The sequence below is a fragment of the Eurosta solidaginis genome, chromosome 1, assembly GCF_040869045.1.
Source record: "Eurosta solidaginis isolate ZX-2024a chromosome 1, ASM4086904v1, whole genome shotgun sequence".
NCBI lineage: Eukaryota > Metazoa > Arthropoda > Insecta > Diptera > Tephritidae > Eurosta > Eurosta solidaginis.
This window is the reverse complement of record NC_090319.1, coordinates 384,706,401-384,731,128: the sequence shown is the minus strand read 5'-3', so window position 1 is coordinate 384,731,128 and position 24,728 is coordinate 384,706,401. Positions and strand designations below refer to the sequence as shown.

The 24,728-nt window shown below is 38.2% G+C and overlaps 3 protein-coding genes across 4 annotated transcripts in view; 2 read left to right on the top strand and 1 right to left on the bottom strand.

Annotated features, from left to right (window-relative positions):
- Positions 1 to 18,517, bottom strand: part of ChAT (Choline acetyltransferase) — a 40,625-nt gene extending 22,108 nt beyond the window's left edge. For both annotated transcript variants that reach the window (XM_067763287.1, XM_067763288.1), the window contains exons 1-3: positions 18,442 to 18,517; positions 13,393 to 13,584; positions 95 to 267 (exon numbers count right to left, since the gene is read on the bottom strand). In XM_067763287.1, the coding sequence (XP_067619388.1) occupies positions 95 to 267; positions 13,393 to 13,545 (326 nt within the window). In that variant the 5' untranslated portion in view covers positions 13,546 to 13,584; positions 18,442 to 18,517. The remainder of the gene's footprint in view (positions 1 to 94; positions 268 to 13,392; positions 13,585 to 18,441) is intronic.
- LOC137238388 (uncharacterized) lies at positions 4,486 to 5,924 on the top strand. Its single transcript, XM_067763290.1, has 2 exons — positions 4,486 to 4,597; positions 5,100 to 5,924. Exons 1-2 carry the CDS (start codon positions 4,591 to 4,593, stop codon positions 5,831 to 5,833), a joined length of 741 nt encoding a protein of 246 aa, XP_067619391.1. The 5' UTR covers positions 4,486 to 4,590; the 3' UTR covers positions 5,834 to 5,924.
- On the top strand, positions 12,092 to 13,071 carry LOC137238389 (peritrophin-55). The gene is made up of 2 exons (XM_067763291.1): positions 12,092 to 12,222; positions 12,306 to 13,071. The coding sequence occupies exons 1-2, from the start codon at positions 12,213 to 12,215 to the stop codon at positions 12,974 to 12,976; spliced, it is 681 nt and encodes a 226-aa protein (XP_067619392.1). The 5' UTR covers positions 12,092 to 12,212; the 3' UTR covers positions 12,977 to 13,071.
- Positions 18,518 to 24,728: the final 6,211 nt, after the last annotated feature.

Sequence of the window (24,728 nt, the reverse complement as noted above, 5' to 3'; positions counted from 1 at the left end):
TCTACGAACTGCTAGAAAAACCGCTTCAGGTTGGGGGCTTACATCATTTTTTTTTTTGTACGGTCTATTGTAAATTGAAATCACCACATTTTACCTGTCGATCAGTTCTTTATGTTTTAGGATACCGCTCAATATGACTGCCGCAAAGCGAGCCACATCATGCACTGTGGTGAAGCGGACGGGTGGCATGGGCATACCAGGATTTGAGTTGATTGGCAACGGCAAACGTACATCCATATACATGTCATTTAGCCAGTAGTCATAGGCCTGCAAAAATATGAAAACACGTGTTAATTAATTATATGTAAACAAAATTCATTAATGGTCGTTTTCATCATCTTGGGTTAGTCACTCTCTAAGTTAAAGAAATCCTCGTTTTCTCCATGTAAACTGAAGCACTGACTGTCAGTTAAATACAAGGCAAAAATGCGAGCGAACAAAAGTCAGCTGTTTTTTTGTTCACAATAGATTTTTCGATTTAACTGGGGGTTGGTAATCGTTTGTATGTGAAAGAGAAAATGCTAAATGGAGCTTTCGGGAGGACTGCTATCCCACGGTCAAATTCTAACTTAACTAGAGGTGGTGAACACACCCATAAATCTTAAAAATTGTAGAAGAAAAGGTAGTAAAAACAAGTTAAGGTGTCTAAGTTCGGGTGTAACTGAACATTATATACTCAGCGTGAGCTTCAATTGCACATTTCATTTCAGATAAATTACTTTTCTACCTAACACGTGGCAACGCCCGTTTAAAAAAATGTCTCCCCATTTCCTCTTACAATAAAACTTGATAAGTAAAATATCATTGATTCAAAACTATTTTTTGCTAAGTTATAGCTTATTATTGTAGTCTACGACCCATTTAAACTTGTTTTATATCTAAGTTGCCGTGGTCTTTAACCGATCCCGCCAATTTTTACTAGAAATATTTTCTTCTATACGGAAAATTTGTGTTCACAATTTCATTACGATATTAATTTTTCTTCGAGTTATGGCTCCTGAAACACAGAAAATTGCTTAGTCATAAAAGGGGCGGTGCCACACCCATGTTTAAAAAAGTGTTTTCCAATTTAATGTTATAATTCAATTTAAAAAGTAAAATTCTATTGATACAAAGCTCTTTTTCGCTAAGATATAGCTTATTACTTTCGGCTACGACTCTTTTCAAAATCTTTTATATAAAAGTGGGCGTGGTCCTTAACCGATTTCGTTAATTTTTCTTCAAAGCATTCCTTATAGTAAAGGCAACACTGTGCCGAATTATGTTACGATAGGTTTAACGATTTTTGATTTATGATTAATAATATTTGTAAAATAGATTTTATTAAAAGTGGGCGGTGCCACGCCCATTTAAACATTTTTTTTAATTTTTATCAAGTCTCAATATCAGTCCACACGTCAAATTTCAACATTATAGGTGTATTATTTACATAAAAAAAAAATAAAAATAATCAGGTTTTTGTGTTTTCTAAAATGTTATATATATAAAAAGTGGTACTTTCATCATCCGATTTCGCTCATTTTCTATACCAATCTATTCTGGGGCCAGATTTGGTGAATATATCTCAATATTTACTCAAGTTATCGTGTTAACGGACAGACGTACGGACGGACGGACATGGCCCAATCAAATTTTTTTTCGACACTGATGATTTTGTCTATATCTATCTCGATCCCTTTATACCTGTACAACCAACCGTTATCCAATCAAAGTTAATATACTCTGTGTGCAAAGCACGCTGAGTATAATATATCTATAAATCTTATAAAATAAAGTCGCTAAATGCCATGTATGCACATAACTTCACACAGAATGCTCCGATTTTAAAACGGTTTTTTGCATTTGAAAGCTTAGCTACGTGAGATGGTACAGTTAATATAATTTGAAGATACATATTATAGGGGCGTGGCAAATTGCCAAAATGTAGTAAAAAATCATAGCACTTTTGTTTACACAGCTATAACTCATAAACGGATGGATGGATTTCAAAAATTCTACTTTTCATTAACACTTTGAAATATTTACCTTCGATCTGCATCAAAAAAAAATACTTGATTCCTTTCTTATATCAGCCAAATTGTTCAAACAAAAGTAGCATTTTTACCAAAAAATGTGTTTGTGTGGAGTGAGGATGATGCGACACATACATACTTACATATGCAGCATTCGCTGCGTTATTTAACTTTGGGCGTAGGTTTATAGGTATGCATGGATGTACATCACTACATAATATAAAACAAAGTCGCTTTTTCTGTACCTATGTCCCTTTGAATGCTTAAACCTTTAAAAATACGCAACGGATTTTGATGCGCTTTTTTTTAATAGATAAAGAGAGATTGAAGAGGAAGGAACGGATGAACATATTTGACTGAAAATTGGTGGAGGGGTAGCTTAGAACCAGGAGACAGACATAGGATAATTTTTATCCCGTTCTGTTTAAGGTCTTGAGATCAAAACGTGGACCTGGGTAATCCTGGGATATGTTTGTACAATATGGGTATCAAATGGAAGCTGTTTAAGAGTACTTTGATACGGGGTATTTTTCGTACCCGCAGGTAACTAGGGTCTCGAGATATAAGCGAAAACGTGGACGCGGGTACCCCTAGAATGTGTTTATACAATATGGATAACAAATGAAAGCTGTTGATGAGTGCTTTAGTACAGGGTAAGTTTCATACCTATTTGTGACTAGCCTTTCGATATATAGGCCAAAACGTGGACCCGGATACCCCTAGAATGTGTGTGTAATATGGATATGAAACGAAAGCTGTTGCTGAGAGCTTTAAAGTAATTTTCATTGTGATATTCGATTTAGTCGCATCAACCTGGCAATATTGATAAATATGCATGCGAAGCCGAAATAAAGACATGAATTAATAATACCCAAATATCTATTTACATACGTACTATTCGATTTGCCTGAAATTTGGTATATAAATTTACAAATATTAGTATTTACGATCCTTTTTTCCGGGAAGTAGACCAGAGACGGACTGGGAATGAGACCCGGAGTGGGACTGGGACTCGGAATGTGACTGGAACAAAATAGATATCACCCTCTTGGACTGGCAATAAATGATGCAGAAGAATGAGATGAATTTAAGATAAGAGAAAAGAGGGAAGGAGACTGAGAAAGAGATAGAGGGAGGCGAAGATAGAGATAGATGAAGCGAAAAGCGAGGAGTGAATAAAAGGATTAAGAAAAAGTGAAGAGGGGGAGGGCAGAGTTAACCGGAAAAAGCTTATTAAAATGTATGCAGATAGACCAAATTTAGGGCAGAACAATGTCTGCCGGGTCTGCTAGTAAACTTATATTCGAAGGTTTCCACTCCAATTTTTCGGGGGATTTTCACGGATATATTTCTTTCAGCTAGCCACTCAAACCTCTCGCTTTCACATCATTCGATAAAATGTTTCTTTTTTAAGCTTGGCTTTCTTATCTCTATTCGCGTTACGATCATGCTCATTTTCACAGCACGTAGCGCTGCTTCGAAATTCATCCCTTTAAAACAAGTCCCCCCTTTCCGAGTGGGCTTCTTTCTTCTTATCGGAGCCGTCAAAGATATCCGTTGGCGGTGCCGTATACTTCTCACCACATATCTAAGATCAAAATAACTGATGATCTTATCCATCGCATTTCTTGAAGAGCGGTAATGTCAGCCTATGCTCTAACGCTCTTTGCAAAAGGTCCGGAAATGCGCTAAGATGAACCCGGTGTACATTTTCTGTGATCTACATTAGAAAAGAATGGTCCCATAAGAGGATCTTCAGTACCCTTCGAGATGTGCTTTGAGTGGCGGGTTACATTACTTTCATTTGCTTCTGACATGCTACATGTCACTTGTTAAATGTTACGTGTAACTTGTTACTTGTTGCTAGATGTTACATGAAAACAGTTTTTTCAATTAGAAAAAAGTTATTCTAATCGGGGTCTTCCCTCGGAAGTGATTTGGCAAACACTCCCAATGTATTTCCGCCATGAAAACGCTCTTAGGGAAATTTCACTTGCCTTGCATAAAATATGTCGCCAATTCGTAGGGAAAAGGAGCATGGCGCAAGTTGGAAGAGAAGCTCGGCCTAGATCTACTCAGAGTTTTTTTAACCTGTTACGTGTTACCTATTTCTTGTTACTTTTACTTCACTTTGTCTTAACAGTTCCAGTTGGGTCAATAAACAGCTCACATAGACCGAATGTGTTCGTAGTCTTTTTTCTTGTGGTACTTTATACTTAAATTTTTTCATAAAAATGCTTGAAAAATAGGGTGTGTCATTTCCGTTCAAAATATATTGTTACTTTGAAAACAACAACAACAATGTGATGTCAGGTATTTTTATCAGGATTGTAAATTGTAACTGACTGATTGCTATCAAAATCGTAAAAATATACTTTCAACAGCCAAAATCAATCAGATCACTCACTATCTATTTGTTGATCTGAAACCTTCAGATGTGATAAGTACGAAAAAGAAATAAAAAATTCGCTATAAATAATGAAAACTTGCGTAAAAATCACACAGTGCATAAATTTCTGTTTGAATAGTTAGGATAGCAGAAAGGAGATCAGCATAAAGGGCACACAAATCAGACAATATGAAAGGTAATTATGGGACGGGCTGATTCTAGTCGAGGCCTGAGAGGAATATCACACAATCTTGACTGCCAGCAAGAAATCGTCCCATTTCAGAATTTAATTGAAGAGCGCTATGTCTCAGAATTTGCTTCGAAAACGTTCAATCTCAATACTAGAATAAAGAGCGCCCTATTTTATAATTTGTTTCAAAATCGAGCAATATCGGAATTCTGTTTTTAGATTGCTGAGATAAAAACAACCAATCTAAAAAAAGTTCGAAGGTATATATAGAATTCAAAAGGTCTCCTGTTCGTCGTGTATGTTATATTTCAATCAAATTTTATATTGGAAAACATGGAACCAAATAAAAACTCAAGTTTTCGAAACAATAACGACAAAATTTAAATTGTGAACTGAAACAAATTCTGATATAGGGCAGCCGAAATATCATGATATTCCACTCATCAGTCCAGATAAACAAAATTTTGATATTTTTAAAATAATACGTCTTTTGTTTTGCTTAAATCAGCATTCGCACTGACCGTAACTATCCTTTGCCTGGCCGTAGCACATGGCTTTGTGGACTATCAACTGAAATGCAATCATGATGAAGTTGGCATACGTTGGCCGAGTTATCACAGCAACTCAGATTATTATGTATGTACGAGAATCGGAGGCAAACAGATCAAAATGAGCTGCAATGCTGGTGAACTGTTCACTTTTGTGCTTCAAGCTTGTACTGAACCAGGAAAATTCATCCCTCCACCGCCCACCGATATTTTACCAATTAGTTCATTAAATCAATTACCATCAAGTGAGCAACAGACTGGTTTGCAGGTAGTGCCGGTAGGTAATACAGCGGTATTACCGAAACCATTACACCCCGCCATTGACAGTCAGTCACAAATAAATTTGAGCCCACAAATGCCACCAATCATTATTGATGAAAATTCGAAGCCACCAAATTTGGAGAGTTCAGTGCATGGACCACCACATGAAAGCAGTAATGGCGGTCAAGAGGAAATAATTGATGGTTTAGAGGAACCAGCACCAGTGATGAAACCATCACCACCCAATAAACAGAAACCAGCACAAATGCCACCAACGCCAGAACCAACACCGCCGGTTGTTAAGAAACCTCAGTCTATTGCCAAGAAACCGCCGATAGCGGGGAAAAATAAGCCACAAGCCAAACCTACAAAGAAACCAGCATCAGGCGCAAGGAAACATCCTAAGCCACCAACGAAACATCCTAAGCACTAGATTTAATCGTTTTAACTCCTCATTACATTAAAAAATAGTTGATCAAGTGGGATTTTTTAAATGCGTATATAAAATATATCTATTAAAGGCATTTATTGTGTGATTTATTAAGGGCCACATTTTATATAACGCAGTGACACTTTGCGTCAGAGTCGCTCACAGTCACGTTCATCGCTATATAGTACCAAATGATTCAGAACGGTACCCCGATTTTCTGTCACTTACTCAAGTTATTGAATGCTCTTATACCCCCGTCTGGAAAGCGTTTGCCCCTTAAGCAATATTCTTAAAATTTTATTTTATTCTTAAAATTTTACGACCAGTAATCGTAATATTTAGCGGATTCACGTCATCCTCAGCGAACTATGTCATTAAATACCACCATACCATATGACCTTCCAAGTTTCAAATTCCCGGCCAGCCTGCTATGCCAAATGGCGATAAGTACGATCACAAGCTGCATTATAACTGGCCGGTTCTATGTACCGGTGCGACTCGGTATTTTTTTTCCACCCAAGGGCTGTCATTTCAGTGTAACCCCATTTAATTTGTTGCGCCCCTCCCACAAATAAATAAATAAATAAATATAATATAATTGTCATCCTCGGTGCAGCACCTTGCAGCTGGAATGCGTCATACCTTTCTGCTTCGGGAAGACTTTGAACCTAACTCCGGTCCAGGCTGTGGTTCTGCTGCATATGTCGGAAAGGTATTTATCTCAGACGGTCATACTCTTGGCAGTGTGTCACGTGTAAAAAGTGCTTGCATCGTTCGGGCTGTTCTGGGTTAGAACCCAAAATTTCTACAAAACCTTTGGGGCTCCCTGTTGTTTGGCGCCAAGGACGTCCAGCGGTTCACTCTCAAGCGTACCTCCTCCACCTTCTAGCAGCAACGCTGCCCAGCAGATCACATCAACTGTCCGCTATTACTCGCCCCAAAAGGCACCTCCAGCTAATGCGGCCGCTGCAACACATCACTACAATCTACGTAGCATGGACAGTAGCAATGCCGAGGAGCAGCTTTTACCTCCGTCCCAATCTCTCCTTTTCCGACAAACGTACCCGCGTAAGAAGCAGTCATCAACTCCTAGGCCCCCACAACATGTGCTCTGTATGTCAACTAAGAATATTTATGATCGCGACATCGATCCAATGAAGTTCATGCCTTGACCGATGCGACCTTCATAGATGCTGTGGGCTTAGTAATGGCAAGCGTTCGACCGGTGCATTCGTTGCACCGTGCTGCCAAAACAAAAGTATCAACTCATCGACATCAGGTACTTTCTCAGCAATCGGAGAGCACACTCGACAAAGCCTACATCCTTCAAGGCGCCTTCACCCATCTCTGACCACCAGAGTGACGACTGCCTCCCCGTTGCACTTCAGAATTCTGCAACTTAATTGTAACGGGTTAACCGGAAAGATCGCAGAGATAGTTGAATACATGAAACGTCAAATACCGTGCGTTTATTTTAAATTTAAAAATTATACTAGCTGCAGAACTTAGCCGCTTTGGAACAAAGTTTAATAAGAGCGGAATTTCCGAACAAATAGCCGCTTTCTAACAAAAATCTTTTTATTTTTGACGACTATGGAAGAGTATTAAGACCTGCGACTTAAGGGCATTTGCTTGGAATGCTCGCATGCTTAATAGAAAGGCGAATGCTGTCCGGTCGGTTCATGTCTTCGTGAATGCAAAGGTTGAAATAACTTCTCTAAAGAAATACAATTAACGGGATAAGGAATAAACACAATCGTGTCTTGAGGGAACAGTATTTACGGAATTTGCGCTTCTGAGAGTGGTGCACTTTATGCTAAAAGGAGGATGTGGAATATGGCGCAAGGGTACAGTGCGGTTCTGTTGACTTTTTTAACCATTTTAAATTATCAATGACTTCATTTCCCGTCTGGCATTCGTATTAATTTTCACTTACTTAATTGATTTTATCGCAATTTGTAGCTAATCTCATAAGTGGTCATAGTGCCAACTTTAGTGTACGAGGTATTTTACCAAAATTGAAAATGTTTTCGTTGCAATATTTTCATAAGAAATATTCACATCTCTATAAATTTTTTCGCGAACACAAACATCAGTTCATCCACTTATAATACAAGCCGAATAATTAAAAAGATAACGAAATAACATAATTCAAGTGAAGAAACGAAAAATATTAAGGTGTTCCAAAAATGTATGGGGAAATTTTGGTTGAATTTTATTGATATAGGAGTCGGTGAACTGGCGTTACATATATGCAAAAATTTCGCAAAGGCTGACATTTTTGGAATATTTTGCATTTATTGCTATTGAAATTATAAATAATAATGTTGAATTATAATAATAAAGTCAGCGCTGCTTTCAGCGCCAGAGCCCCTTGTACAAAATTGACCTCCGAATGTCACAAAGAACCGGAATCTAGTAGTCAGATAACGATATGTCTTCACGGAATAGCCTGGTGCATTATTCAAAATATCTTTGACCATTGCTTCTGAGTAAAAGATTTTTCAATTTTACTTATTTAATTGGCGCTTAACCGTTTAAACGGTTATGGCCGGCCAACAAGGCGCGCCAGTCTCTGCCAACCGGCTCCAATTTGTCAACCCAAAAGAGTTTAAATCGTTTGCCACCTGGTCCTTTCAGCGGAGTGGGGGCCGCCCTCTCCCTCTGCTTCCATAGATGGGTTCCGATAGAAACACTTTCTTGGCCGGAGCGTCATCTTTCATTCGCATAACATGGCCTAGCTAGCGCAGCCGCTTCGTTTTAATTTGCTGGACTATGTTGATGTCTGCGTATAGCTCTTACAGATCATCGTTAAATCTTCTTCGGTACTCGCCAACGCCAACGCGTAGAGGTCCATAAATCTTTTGAAGAACTTTTATCTCGAACACTCTCAGGGTCGTTTCATCTGATGTTGTCATGGTCCATACTTCTGCACTATATAACAGGACGGGAACCATGATTTTCGTTTGAGGAGATTTTTCAATGATCGACTCTTAATATCATGATGCCCTGCCAAAATCGGGCTCAAAAAGTACAAAATAACGCAAGTTTCGGACGGTCAACTTAACCATGCATTACGGTTTTCTGATTAACGCCGTTATGGCAAATATATTGATCATTGATGGTCTGCAAAATGAAGTTTTTATACGGAGGAAACAAAAATCTTACAAAAAACAAAAAAAAAAAACAATAAACAAAAGACACGAAAAGAAACAAGAACTAATTGTTTCTAAAAAGCTACCCGGTTCAGGGAGGATCCGGTCATAGAAAGTACCTGGTTCTTAAAACTAGTCGGTTATTAAAACCAACCTAATTCAAAAAGTACACAGTTCTTAAAGGTACCCGGTTCAAATACAAAAAACAGGGGTCGTATCATGTCATACCATCCATGATAGCATGCCAATTTTAAATAACAATAGCTCCGAAATGGTGTATGTTGTATCGGATTATATAATAAAATATTTGAGCTAGGGACATCGCGTACTCACTACATCCATTATATAATATTATTCTTTTAAATAGTTTGGTAGCCCCATTTTAATCGCTTGAGTGAAAATAGTTTACGATGCGTGATCGTATGTTACGATTCGGCCCCATTTCTAAAAAGGTAGCAGGGCCCGTATTGTGTTATACGATCACATATTGAAAAGCAATTTCACTTAAACGATAAGTTTGAATCTGCCAAAAGGGTCATAAAAATTACAATTTATGGATCTGTTGAATACTAGTAGCCACCGCTTCAAATATTTCCTAATCCGATTAACCATTTCAGAGCTATTGCGATTTAAAAAATGGATTTCGGTCACGTATCGTAAAATAGGAAACGGCACCAGGTTCAAAAAGATCTCCGTTCTTAAAAAGTACTCGTAGTCGAAAAAGTGCTTAAAAATTTATTTTTAAACGATTTTATTTAGCTTGACTTTACATGCCGGACGGCACGAATTTTGTAATTGAAATTTTAGTAACTTCCCGATAAGCTACAAGCTTGAAACTTGGAATATAGTTCAGAACCCGATGACAATGCAATAATAAGAAAAAAACTCCAAGGATCGAGATATTTATAAAAATCTTATTGGTGGTCCGATTTGGCTCATATTTGGAACACATAATACATACATGAATAGAAATCGCCCCTAGGTGGCGTAAGGATCGAAATTTTATAAAAATCGTATTTGTGGTCCGATTTGGCTCATATTTGGAACAACTATTACATACAGTCCGGTAGAAGTGACATCAAAATATTTTGGAGTTGGAGGGGGGACAAGCATTCGTGGCGCAGAGTCGAGTAAAGTCTTTGGAAGGATTATGTATTGAGGACTTAGATTGTAACAAATGTTCAGGAAAGAGTCCTTATAATAATGAGTCACTAAGAGAACTAAATAGAACAAAAAATAATAGGCAATTAAATAAAGACTAAAAACTTGAAAATAAAATAATTACAAAAAAATTTTGAGTTAAACGGTTTCATTGAAAACAATACTAACATGAAGTAATAATAATACTAAAAGCTAGAAAATAATTAGGTAGGTCCTAGGTACTAATCATCCCACTACTACGCACTATCAATCTATAGCGTTGATCAGACGATTATTAAATAAGAGCGTTGGACGCGTCAAATTTCTATTGATAGTCATAAGTAAGACCAACTTAACCTTAATCTGGATATGCTACGCCTCACATTGAGAAGTGTGATGACTAGTGCCTAGTAGGTATTTTCTAGCTTTTAGTATTATTATTACTTCATGTTAATATTGTTTTCAATAAAACCGTTTAACTCAAAATTTTTTTTTAAGTATTTTATTCACTGTTAAGATGTGTTTTAAAAGCACGTTTTTACTTTTTTAAGCTACATGTTTTGTTGTAAATAAATAAATATAAGGCGCGATAACCTCCGAAGAAGGCCTAGCTTCTCTTTATATATTTAATTAACTTTCCCGCCATCTAGAAACTTTTAGGACCCAGTGCAATGCAATATGAAATAATAAAGTTTCGTTAGGTGATGTACAGCAGGAAAACACTTCTATGAATTTTAAAACTGAGAGTTGAATATTCTAAAACGTTTCCGAAAAAAAACTTGATAAAACTTTATGATATTTTCCAACTTTTTATTTGAAGTCATGCGAATTTTTTTGAGTATGCAGCTTTGTAGTCCAATCAAATTTAGTCTAATAAAGTATAAGTTTTAGGTTTTTCAAAATTCCCATTGCTTTTTGAAATTCTTTTTTCCGAAGTGCGTTTCGGAATTTCCTCCATACAAAAAAAAAATTATAATTTGTGGTTGAGATTTTACGTCAAATTACTGATCATAAATTTTTCTCGCTCAACGTTTAATCGCCTGTTTGTCAGTTCTTCGACATTTCCAGGTGTTGGTTATAAATACATGTTTTCCTCTTGAAATTATAGTGAAGTGTGATATAATTTAAGAACTCCTTTTCCTTAATATTTAAGAATAGTTATTCCATTTGGCAGTTAGCTCAACTCGCCCAACGTTGCCGGAAATATTGGGAACGTAAACTTAACCAAACAGTCAGCTATTCAAACCGGTGAGTGGTTAAAAATATTTACCAACAGAAGTGTTCGCTGAAATCTCTCATATATCTCACTTGATTACCTTTGTTTGTTTTAGAAATTTCATCTATTCATGTCAGTCTAGCGCTCTAGCGCTGTAAAAACTCAACCTTTCAATATAATTTAAAATGTCACGCCCGTAACCATGGAATGAGCCACACGTGAAATGAAAAATTATTAAATGGTTGGGATGTGTTTAATTGAGAATTCGTAATTGAGGTCACTAAAATTCAGATGGTGAAAGGGAGAGACCAGTACGGGACGTTTGGCAACGATAGTATCTAGTATTTCTGGAGTCGTCGCCCAACGATTGCACTTAGAGAGCAGAGCTAGTTATCTAATCTTATTCTAATAGATACCTCAATTTAAGGCTAGTCAAAAATTTTTAACTCAAATTATACAAATTTTTTTTTTTATATTTGACTATAGACCGTTACAGTGCGGTGCCAAGTAAATCTGTGTTAAAGATTTCAGAAAGAAGTTGTATCGTTTGAGTAGTGAATATAAATTTAGGGAAGATTCTACAAATACAATTTTCATCGTTCATTTTTTGACCACCCTAATGCAAATATGTATGTATATACCTAACTTTGGTATATGTGAGATTAGTTATAATAATTTCCAAATCAAATTCGTTTGTTATTTTTTTGCAAAACGTTAACACTTTGCAAGAACAAGCATTGGCTGAGACAAGTTGATTAAAATTGGTAGTCCACATGTTGGGTGGTGATTGAATGTGAATTAGATATAAAAGGATTGAGCGAACAATTAAGATCAGTGTTCTCAGTAAAGCGTGCAGTACAACGGCTGCAAAATGAAGACAGGTAAATAATAATTTGAAAATTTTTTATTTTTTTAGTGTTTTCGAAACAACCTTTTAACAACCCCCAACATTTTGGTTTTGCAGTATTTATGCTAATTTGCCTGATATATGCTGTTCACTATGTCACCGCTTCGTGCAGTACGCTCAAGACCTTCACTACAGAATTACAACCAGCTTGCTCCCCAAATGATGTCTACATTAAATGGCCCAACTATGCAAATCAATCCACATATTATACATGCGCTGGTGTTGGTTATCCCTTATTGACACCTTGTCCTAGTGGCCAATATTTCTGTTATGTTCTACAGGAATGTGTCTCATGCGGCGATTATATACCGCCGGTACCATGTGATAAACTTAAAACACAAAATATACCAGTTTGTGTTCCAATAGGCTCTGGGACTACCGCACAGCCTGGTAATAATAATCATCCTACACATACTACGTCCGGTTATCCAACTCCAAATTATCCAAACACGATGACAACTGTTAATGGCGATGACTCATCATCGGCCACACCTCCAACACCTCCTACACCACCAACACCACCAACAGCACCAACACCACCAACAGCACCAACACCGCCAAGCATTGCGACGAGCTCTCCTGGTAGTGGTACTACGACAACAGCTTTCCCGGGACCTCCAAGTCCGGTTACGTCAAATCCTGATATACCTACGCCACCAACGCCAGCTCCAACACCACCAACTGTTGAAAATGAACCACCTTTTGTGGTTACGGCAGCACCTTCATAATATCTCATGTGTATATGACAACAAAGCAATTAATAATGAAAATTTTCAAAAACAAAATATGTAATAAAATTTATGTTAGAGCAGGGAATCGGAAATCGAATTTGTATTAACTTTAATGGCTTTCAATATAATATTTTTTGCAGCACTAAGTTGGTTTAGGGCATATTGATAAAGCGATAAAGCTTCTTCTGTTCCCAACATTGTGTACAAAGCAAGTCTGGGGAATGGACACCGGACGAGACCACGATAGTTTCTTCAAAAATCAGGTAAGCGTTTGGTTTGTGGCTATGTCGTCTATTCTTTAGATATCACACAATGGTCGCCGCCACTTGGGACAATGCGGTATTGTTTGGGTTGAAGCTCCCTACCCTCCACAGAGGGAACATGTCAAATCTAACAATTTTCTACATACTTACCCAGTTATCCTCAGCTTCACGTTTATCCATTAAATACTGATGACACTTGGCTCCTATACCATCTGGTGCCATGAATTTCTTAATCAAAAGTTTTGTACATTCAAGTTTTGCTGGTGTCGTGAAGGCCTCTATACCAAGTAAGTAATTAGCCATGGTCTCCTCCAACGGTGGGACTGGTATTTTTGGGAGTGTCTGCAAAAAGATATAAAGATTTTTCACTGATATTCAACTGTAATGAACTCAAGGAGCGAAAATTGGTTTGAAATGTTGCTTTCAATGGCAATTCATCCTATCATGGATTTAGCATAGCCGTTCTCAATGAAATTTGCACTTCTGTTTGCAACCTCCGAAAACGGGTTCTTTGAATTTTTTTTAACTATTTTTCGTTCAGCAATTTATTGGAAAAGGATTATGAACACGAAAAAAAATTTACAAATTTACTTCATTTTTTTTACGAAAATTTTTTCAATATTTCAATACCGAAATAAAAGTTTTAAGACTCATATCATAATAATACGGTCACGAAGTGGACTAGGCCTAAGCTAGGAGTGATGACCCTGCAGGAGAAACCTTTGCGCAAAATATCTAAGACTCATCCTAGACAGTAAGTTGTCGTGTGAGGTCATTTGGAGGAGAGAGTAAAGAAGGCCTCGACTGCACTTTATGTGTGTAAAAGAATGCTGGGGTGTTCGTGTGGTCTGCCGCCCTCTCTCTGCCTCATTGCATATTTACAGGGATTGCAAAGCATACCCTGTACTATGGAGTCCTTGTTTAGTGGACGGTTCCTCAAAATACTAGACGGTGTATGCAGGTTTTCAATGCTTAGCATAACGGAAGCGCTGAAAGCAACCCTGATAGCTGCACTGTATGTCATTCTGTACATTGCACCTGAAGATCTGGTGGCATGAACATGCATGGCGTTAAAAACTGCAACGAGACGCAATGCCTCGGGGCAGCTAGACCGCAGGCAATATGGCCATAGCAGCAAGGCATTATTAAATATTAGACAAACAGAACACTTTGTTCCCAACCTGCGCTTCGGTAGGTCTCTTAGAGTCACAGTAGAGGTGGAAGGTTGGTGCAAGAGCGCTAAAGTGGCAAACGAGGCAATAGACGTGTACACCGATGGTTCCAAAGTATTGGAAGGAGTAGGTTCTGCCGTATACCGCGCTGATCCGAAAAAAGCAGATCCTACAAGCTGACAGGTCAGTGTAATGTTTTTCAGGTAGAAGTAGCAGCAGTGACTAAACCAGCACGAACACTGAAGGAAAACAGCTAAACTGCTGCCGCGTCAATTTTTACATTGAAAGCCATGTAGCTATTATTTGTACACATGTGTAAGCCGAAAATGTTACAATGGTTTTCGCTCATTTTTATTGCTTTTCGTTATTTTGTTGGAACTGAAGTTTTATGTCAATCTGTCAAGAACTAAAAATCAATGGATTCCAATTGTTGACTGGTGGATGATGAAGGTGAAATGTGATAACAGTGGCGACGTAGCTCGAAAAATATGCGCTAGCGAATCAGCTTTGCCATGTTTGGTTTGAATGCTAATTGGAAATTTTCCCCAAAATTGCCAGGAGCATAGCACTTCATAGATTTTCTCGAATGTACTTGTTCGGACTCGTGTCTATTTCATGTAAAGTTTATTTACTTATTTTGCGCTTAAGCGTTTAAACGGTTATGGCCGTCCAACAAGGCGCGCCAGTGGCTTCTTCTCTGGGTTGTTGTTGTTATTGTAGCGATATGGATACTTCCCGAACGCCTCGGGGAGTGTTATCGATGTTGATGGTTCTTTGCCGGATGCAGATCCGGTACGTTCCGGTACCAAGCCCTACCATCTCGGGAACGATTTGCTAATTTTCCTAGAATACTTTTAATGCCATAAGTCGAACAAAAATTTACCAATCCTTGTGAAATTTGTTAAGGATATCGCTTCTATGACGGTAACTGTTTTCGGTGAAAATGGGCGAAATCGGTTGAAGCCACGCCCAGTTTTTTACACAGTCGACCGTCTGTCCTTCCGCTCGGCCTTTAACACGATAACTTGAGCAAAAATCGATATATGTTTACTAAACTTAGTTCACGTACTTATCTGCACTAACTTTATCTTGGTATTAAAAATGGGCGAAATCCGACTATGACCACGTCCACTTTTTCGATATCGAAAATTTCGGAAAATGAAAAAAGTGCTATAATTCTATACCAAATACGAAAAAGGGATGAAACATGGTGATTGGATTGATTTTTTGACGCAAAATATAACTCTAGAAAAAACTTTGTAAAATGCGTGTGACACCTACCATATTAAGTAGAAGAAAATGAAAAAGTTCTGCAGGGCGGAATCCAAAGCCCTTGAAATCATGACAGGAATACTGTTCGTGGTATTATATATATAAACAAATAAGCGGTACCCAACAGATGATGTTCTGGGTCATCCTGGTCCACATTTTGGCCAATATCACGAAAACGCTCTCACATATACAACTAAGGGACTCCCTTTTAAAACCATCATTAATACCTTCAATTTGATACCTATATCGTACAAACATATTCTAGAGTCACCCCTGCTCCACTTTTATGGCGATTTCTCAAAAAGGCGTCCACCTATAGAACTATGGCCCACTCGCTTTTAAAGTACTCATTACCACCTTTTCTTTGATACCCATATCGTACAAACACATTCTTGAGTCACCCCTGGTCCACCTTTATGGCGATATTTCGAAAAGGCTTCCATATAGAACTATGGCGCATTCCCTTTTATAATACTTTTTAATACCTTTCATTTGATACCCGCTTCATACAAACACATTCCAGGGTTACCCTAGGTTAATTTTCCTACATTATTTGACAAAGGATGAAGGAAAATCGTTCAATTTGGTCGATATTTCCCAAACGAATGTGATATGGAATTAAAAAGCACTTATAAACCACCTACGAAACCCTACGAAACCACCACAGCTAAGCTCTGAGCTGAGTATGTAATGGTCGGTTACACCCGAACTTAGCCTTCCTTACTTGTTAGTTTGAGTTTCACTCAGCTTGTTGTTCTCTGTAAGATAAATAAAAATAATCCATCCATTTCCTAGACACACCTCAAGTCAAAGATCTAGTCGAGTATACAAAAACTGCCTGCTCAGAATATCAAACACACCCTTAAATAAGCTACAGTGCAAAAGCCCTTTTTTATGGGTTCGATTACCTTCTCTCCCTCATTCTAATTTCAATCCCAAACTGAATACACAGCTAATACTGTTTGTGATTATAAGTAGTTAAAGTTCATAAATAAAAGTGTTACCTTATTGTCTATACAAAAATAAAATTCAAGTCAAATACTTTCATTCAGTGGCGGAAATTGCCGTCGGCTAGCCGCATGTGGGGGCTCCCGAAAAAATTCTTTGGCTGGAGGCAAAAACTTTAAAATAATTGTGATATATTGATTTACTTCGCTTTCCAGAACTTAACCGCTCTGGAACAATATTCTAACTATAAAAGCGTACAAATTCTGGCGTATGCTAATGACATTTATATCATCGGCCTCAACACCAGCGCCGTTAGTTCCATGTATGATGGTGAATGAGGACAAAACGAAGTACATGTACAATATCAGCTCTGAAATCCAGCGAAGAATCACTCTTAACAATGCATGCTACTTTGGACACGGAAAGGCAATTGAAAAGTAAAGTCTCGGCTAACGAAAGTAATGCTGTACAAGTAACTTACCGGACCCGTCCTGCTATATACTACAGAAGCATGGACCAAGACATCAGATGAATCGTTTCTGTGAGAGAACAAATTTTCGAAAGATTTACGGACCACTACGCCTCGGCGGCGGCGAGTACCGAAAATGATTTAATAATCTGTTCGAGCTTTATGCAAGCATCAACATAGTCGAGCGACTAGGCCATGTTATGCGAATAAAAGATGAAGCTCGGCTTAAGGAAGTATTTTTATTGGAACCCGCCTATTGAAGCAGTGTAAGAAGACTACCACCACTCCGTTGGAAGGACCAGATGGAAAACGATTTAAATTCCCTTGGTGTGATCAATTGGTTCTGGCGACCCCGAACTCCTCATGGATCTAGGGGGTGGGAGGGCGGAATGGCCTAGAAGTTCGCATGTGGTCAATGAAAAAGGGCGGAGCCACGCCAGTTTTGAAATTTCTTTTATTTTTGTATTTTGTTGTACCAAATCATTACCGGAGTTGAATGTTGGCATAATTGACTTATATACTGTAAAGATATAAAATTTTTTGTTAAAATTTGACTTAAATTTTTTTTTTTAAGCTGGCGTGTTCGTCATCCGATTTTGCAAATTTTTATTTAGAATACATATAGTAATAGGAGTAACGTTCAAATTCGTCATGATACCTTCAACCACTGCCAAATTACAGCTTGCAAAACTTTTAAATTACCTTCTTTTAAAAGTAGGCGGTGCCACGCCCACTGTCCATAATTTTACTGCTTTTCTATTGTGCGTCATAAGGTCAACCCACCTATCGAAAAAGTCGGCGTGGTTATAGTCCGATTTCGTTCATTTTAAATAGCGACCTGAGATGAGTGCTCAGGAACTTACATACCAAATTTCATTAAGATACCTCAAAATTTACTCAAGTTATCATGTTTACGGACAGACGAACGGACGGACATGGCTAAATGAATTTGTTTTTTCGCCCAGATCATTTTGATATATTGAAGTCTATATCTATCTCGATTACGGGGTACCGTTACGCGAACAAAATTAATATACTCTGTGAGCTCTGCTCAGCTGAGTACAAACATCGTGTATTCACATTACCTCCTCCAAATTAATTAAAACCAGGAGTTTTGTTAGAATCTAGTTTATATATATCGAGTAAAAATAAAAAAATTTAATAAATGCGTACAAACTAATTCTTTAAAAGTTTAAATAATTTTATATCGGAAAAAAAACTTTCATTGCCATTTTATATAAATAATTTCACCTAATTTTAAAAAAATCAACAAATCAACAAAATCGAAAAGTCGTCGATATTAACAGCTCTGAATGAAACGTCAAAACTTTTACTTACGTGGGGAAAGCCAAATTCGTCGACAGATTCCGCAGTGGAAAGCCATTTTTTCGGAATTGATAGAATTGATTCGCGCCATCCTGAAATTAAATTTATAAATAAAGATTCAGTTAATTGGATTTTTAAATGTCATTAAAACTATGATAATTTAAAAAGATGTAACATAACATTTCCGATGACCATTATGAGTTTTAATAAATGGCATTCGATCAGGGGTCATTCAATACCATACGCCCTCTGGTTATATTGAACACGTCGGCTACAGACCACAACCTTTATAAACAAAGGTTGACTACTTGATTACTTTGAACAGGGCCACCAAAATTTAAATTATGGCAAAAAGTAGCTAAACATTTTGAAAAAATTATTATTTTTGCTAAAAAAAATATACAAATGAATGATTTTAGCTTTTACTATCTGTGATTCACTTCTATTTTAGTTCCTATGGACAAAAAACGGATGTCAGTCTCTGTCGCTTGCCACAAATATAATCCGGTTTAATCGGGCGACAGCGGAATTCGTGATTGATTGTCGGGCTGCTTCGTAGCCGCCGTCGGGAATGTAATTAATGATTTTGTACTATAACATGCATGCAGCTTTGGTTTACATCCTTTTGCCTACTAGTGGAAGCATTCGACACCACGCAGGTAAAGCTGGTCGTTGCCATATTGATTTGCAGCAGGGCTTACAACTTCAAAAATAATATGGGCATCTTATTAAATATTTTAAATCAACGATGCTTATAACAGCTTTGCGAAAGCTGTTTGTTGACAGTGTTATAAATGCACCTAAGTAGGGAACTATCTTGCAGGAAACAAAAGTTTTCATTAGGTCAAAATCACTGACATCAAAAACTTTCTCAAACTGACCAGCTTATCATTTGGGGTCAAATTCGTTTCTATTACGTCACATAACTGACTAGAAGTCGGAAAAGCAGTGTATTGTCAAAATCTAACCTCAAGTTTTGTCTTTATTTATTTCTCAACCCGTTTTATTACATCCCGTCGTTTCACTTGCTGTGGCATATTAAATTAAAAATGTTGTCAAATAAAATTTTGATGTTAAATTTCCCACATCTTTGGGCAATTGCCCATTATTTATTATTTTAATTGTAACTGCAAAACGGACGGCAAACGCATTTCAAGTCGCATGACAAGCCGTCTTCGTTGATATGGCGAAGGTTGTGGTGAAATTTTACCCAGTGAAAACGAAGCATTATACTGATAACCTTACAGACAACTTGCCCTATGATCGGCAGAATACCCTGTACCTAAAAAACAGGATGATTTGTATGGAATTTTACGCGCAGCAGCTTCACCAACTTTCTACTTCGGTACCGGTTTTAAAACCGACCAATATCAGCTATAAATGTACTGCGATTTTCAAAACAATTCTGAGATAGTGCGGAAATCTTTTTGGCAGACTGCAGAGTAGCGGTACCTCTTTATAGGCCAAGAGACCGTGTGGAAAATGTGTATCTTCAAGTTCTTTAGCTCACGTATCAATCATTGAAAGGGTGTTTAGAGGCTCTCGTGGAAAAGCGTGAAATTCGAGGTCAAACCATCTCCATAGTCTAACAAGTCGCATAAAATTGTGAAAAGGCTTTATAAAGGCGCTGTCTTTAAGCATAGTTTTCATAACTTAAAGTCAACCAAATTTGAAAAAATTATCCTTTCTGAATTTTGAAGTGATCATGGCGTCATGGCGTTAATTGATCTGTTGGCCGTTGACCTTATGTCACCCCACCATACTGCATGCCTGCGATTCTGTATTCTTTCCTTAAAAATATTATTACATCCCAGGGAATGCAAAATAATTTAAACTGACAATCTTATGCGTTGTTTTCACTATGTCAAAATCACTGACATCAAATACTAACATAACTGTCACCATGGCGATTTTGTGTCAATTGTGTTTTCATTACATATTAAAAACTGGCATGAAGTCGATATAGCAGTGTGTGCCAAAGACTGTTACCAAATTGTGATGTCAGTCGATTGACATCCAGTTTTCACCACTGACGTCAAACGTTAAGTAAATATTTTTGACAGCGATGGGGTCATTTCGGGAACATTTGGGGTACCTACCGGCATCATTTCTGGTTGCTTTTCGGGTTCCGTCCGGGATCCCATCGGGGTCATTTAGGAACTTTTTCGGGGTCATTTGGGGTACCTTCCGGCATCATTTCTAGATGGTTTTGGGTATCCGTCCGGGATCCCGTCGGGGTCATATAGGGACTTTCTCGAGACTAATACGGGGTCATTTGGGGACCCTTTCGGCATCATTTCTGGAGGGTTTTAGGGATCCGTCCGGGATCCCATCAGGGTCATTACGGGAGATGGTTTTCGATATCCGTCCGGGATCCCGTCGTGGTAATTTCGGGACTTTTTCGCGACTCATACGGGATAATTTGGGGACCCTTTCGGCATCATTTCTGGAGGGTTTTAGGGATCCGTCCCGGATCCCATCAGGGCCATTTCGGGACTTTTTCGGGATAATTTGTGGTATCTCCTGGCATCATTTCTAAATGGTTTTGGGTATCCGTCCGGGATTCCGTCGGGGTCATTTCGGGACATTTTCGAGACTAATACGGGATCATTTGGGGACCCTTTCGGCATCATTTCTGGAGGGTTTTAGGGATATTTTCTGTATGGTTTTTGAGATCCGTCCCTGAGCCCGTCAGGGTCATTTCGGAACTTTTCCGGGACTATTTCGGGATCATTTTGGTACCCTTCAGCGATCATTTCTGTGTGGTTCTCTGGATAAGTCTAGAATCGTGTCGTTGTCATTTCGGGTTTTTTTGGGACTATTCCGGGAACTTTTGGAGACCCTTCCGGGGCATTTCTGGATGGTTTTCGGGATCCGTCCGCGATATCGTCGGGGTCACTTCGTGGCTTTTTCTGGATAAATTGGGGATCACTTGTTGGATCCTATCAGAATATCAGCTCATATAGATCTTTTTTTTTACTCAATTACAAAAATAAAGTGCATTAGACAGAAAAAAATGTTTAAACAGATAACTTGACAAGCAGGCTAACGTGAATAGCCCATACATTTCATTTTCTCCTTGCGGACGGGGCCGCGGGTAAATGCTATTATATTTATAAAGAAGAAGGAACTCACGCGGAAAGAGCAACGCAGGCTGTTCCACTTGGCAGATACCTCAAATCGCGACATCTTTAAAATATCCGCCACATCTTGTCATTGAGCCTCCCTCAAATTCCGGCCCCTGTATTGAGACGAAAGAAAATTCAAGGTCCCCTCCCTGACCTCTACTTCCTGAAATAGCCTCTCCGTTTGCTCGGCTGTCCATTTTTTAGTCAGTTTTCTCAACCGCTTCCTTTTTTCAGTGGTACTACCGACTGGGTGAACGAAAATTGCAGAATTTGAAGCAGACTTATCCATTACGTCCTCCAACTACTCCAACCCCAAACGGCAACCCTACTCAAAAATGTCCCTATTGTAATGCGGAGTGAAATACCTTTCGTTTGATACCCATGTCGGCATATCTCATGCAATTTTTTTTTAATTTCGAATAGGTGGCAACCCTACTCAAAAATGTTCCTATTGTAATGCGGAGTGAAATACCTTTCCTTTGATACCCATATCGGCATATCTCATGCAATTTTTTTAAATTTCGAATAGGTGGCAACCCTACTCAATAATGTCCCTATTGTAATGCGGAGTGAAATACCTTTCGTTTGATACCCATATCGGCATATCTCATGCAATTTTTTTTTAATTTCGAATAGGTGGCAACCCTACTCAAAAATGTTCCTATTGTAATGCGGAGTGAAATACCTTTCGTTTGATACCCATGTCGGCATATCTCATGCAATTTTTTTTTAATTTCGAATAGGTGGCAACCCTACTCAAAAATGTTCCTATTGTAATGCGGAGTGAAATACCTTTCCTTTGATACCCATATCGGCATATCTCATGCAATGTTTTTAAATTTCGAATAGGTGGCAACCCTACTCAAAAATGTCCCTATTGTAATGCGGAGTGAAATACCTTTCGTCTGATACCCATATCGGCATATCTCATGCATTTTTTTTTTAATTTCGAATAGGTGGCAAACCTAAATGGCAACCCTACTCAAAAATTAACCTATTGTAATGCGGAGTGAAATACCTTTAGTTTGATACCCATATCGGCATATCTCATGCAATTTTTTTTAATTTCGAATAGGTGGCAACCCTAAATGGCAACCCTACTCAAAAATGTTCCTACTGTAATGCGGAGTGAAATACCTTTCGTTTGATACCCATATCGGCATATCTCATGCAATTTTTTTAAATTTAGAATAGGTGGCAACCCTAAATGGCAACCCTATTAAAAAATGTCCCTATTGTAATGCGGAGTGAAATACCTTTCATTTGATACCCATATCGGTACACGTCATGCAATTTTTTTTTTAATTTCGAATAGGTAGCAACCTTGTGAGACATTCTGAGTGGCAACACCGAAGTACATTATCTCTGTGCCAAATTTCATTTAAATCGGTTGAGCCGTTCCCGAGATCGTTCGGCTATACAAACAAACAAGAATTGCTCGTTTAATGAGAAATTTTCCAGCATGTTGGCAAATCTTTTTTGTGTGTCAAACGTTTCCAACAGCGCTGGCAAACTGAAATTTGGTCGTTTTCACTTGGATGCCATTTTGTCTGACAGTGAGCTGTCAAACCTGACTGCAAACGCAACTGACACTATTTGGCAGCCCGTTTTCATTATTTTGGCAACATTTGACGACATATATGCCATAATGAAAACGAGGCTTTACTTCGCTGTTTGCGGCCTGTAAAGATAAAAGGAAGCGGCGGCTACTTCTGCTACATATTTCTATTTACTTTTGTATTCCGTCTGCTCCGCCACAGACTATCAACAATATTAATTACTTAATTTGAATTTGCTGCCATTTCCACTTCCTCTACAGATTGCGTTCATTGTGACTTGTTTATAGCTTTGGTTACTTTCCCTTAATTTACGTAGGGCTTAGTTTTGTTGTTGTTTTGTTGGTTTTATTTTACGTTGTTGATATTGTTAGCTGTGTTGTCAATGTTGTCTTAAGCCACATTTTACACGCACCCATCAACGAAACGAGCCGCCCTCCGCCAACTCAAAACATTAATTTACTATCAAAACAGAGGCCAACACCGAAGCGAATCGTTATGATGTATGGAACACGGTAATACAGATCAGATAACGAGGGTCTAATGATGGCAATACGCTTCCGTTGGATACAAGTACAAGTTTGTGGTTGTCGCTTTGCCGCTTTCGGGTTTGTTCGAGCAAAGATTTCTTCGTCTAGTTGAATATTTTTGTAACAATAGCGAAAAGAAGCCTAGGCAATTGGGTTGCTAAAAGGGCAGAGGACAAAAATATGGATTGCGGCGTGTGCTCAAATTGCTGCCACGTGACTCTATTGTTATAGTGATGCCATCGTTGTTGTACGGGTTAGGTTGATGATGAAAAAAATTATAATAAATTGCATTTAATTTGACATCATTGTGCTGGACTTGCGCGTACTCTTGAAAATTTATGAGGGTTAATTCGTATGTTGGTAGAATGTAGGTTTGTTGGGTTAGTCGCAGGAAACCCATTTGACTAATAAAATGATAACAATAGGTAGATAATCTTTTATTTTTAGGAATTATTTGTGTAATACAATTGTATTTGGATGTTATGAATATATTCCAATAAAGGATGTTGTTATGCACTTCAATGACTTTGAAATGCGCAATCCATAATTCAATTTGATAGACTGAAGTAAAATGGTCTTGGCATACTTCCGAGCATTTATTTTGTAATGAGAAGTTCACGTCACAGTATTGGATTTGGATTGATTAGAACTAATAAATCATGGTTCTTATGCACTCTGGTGATTTCGGCGTATATGTCCAATGGTTATAAAACGTGGCAGTATCTTGCAAGGTCACTGCCGAAGCAAGGCGGTGAGGGGGCGACTTAATTGTTGGTGCCGATACGAATGCTTACCGTAGCATTAACCAATACGAGAGGTCGGTAGCGCCTTACAAGAGTGCTGGTCAATGAAAAGTTATTGAGATAAGTTGACACCCTCTTGTTGAACGTAATCTCACTACGACCTTACAACGTCCAGTAGGCGGCTCGTCAATAGAGCCTGGAGAAGTAAAATACCCTTAGACAACGAGCTGTACTCGCTGGGTTTAAGGATTTTTAAATCTAACAAAATGATTGCGAAGCCGCATTGGTGGAGAAGCTTCGGCAAAAACGTGGAAGCCCGTCGTGATTACACGATGCTTTCAA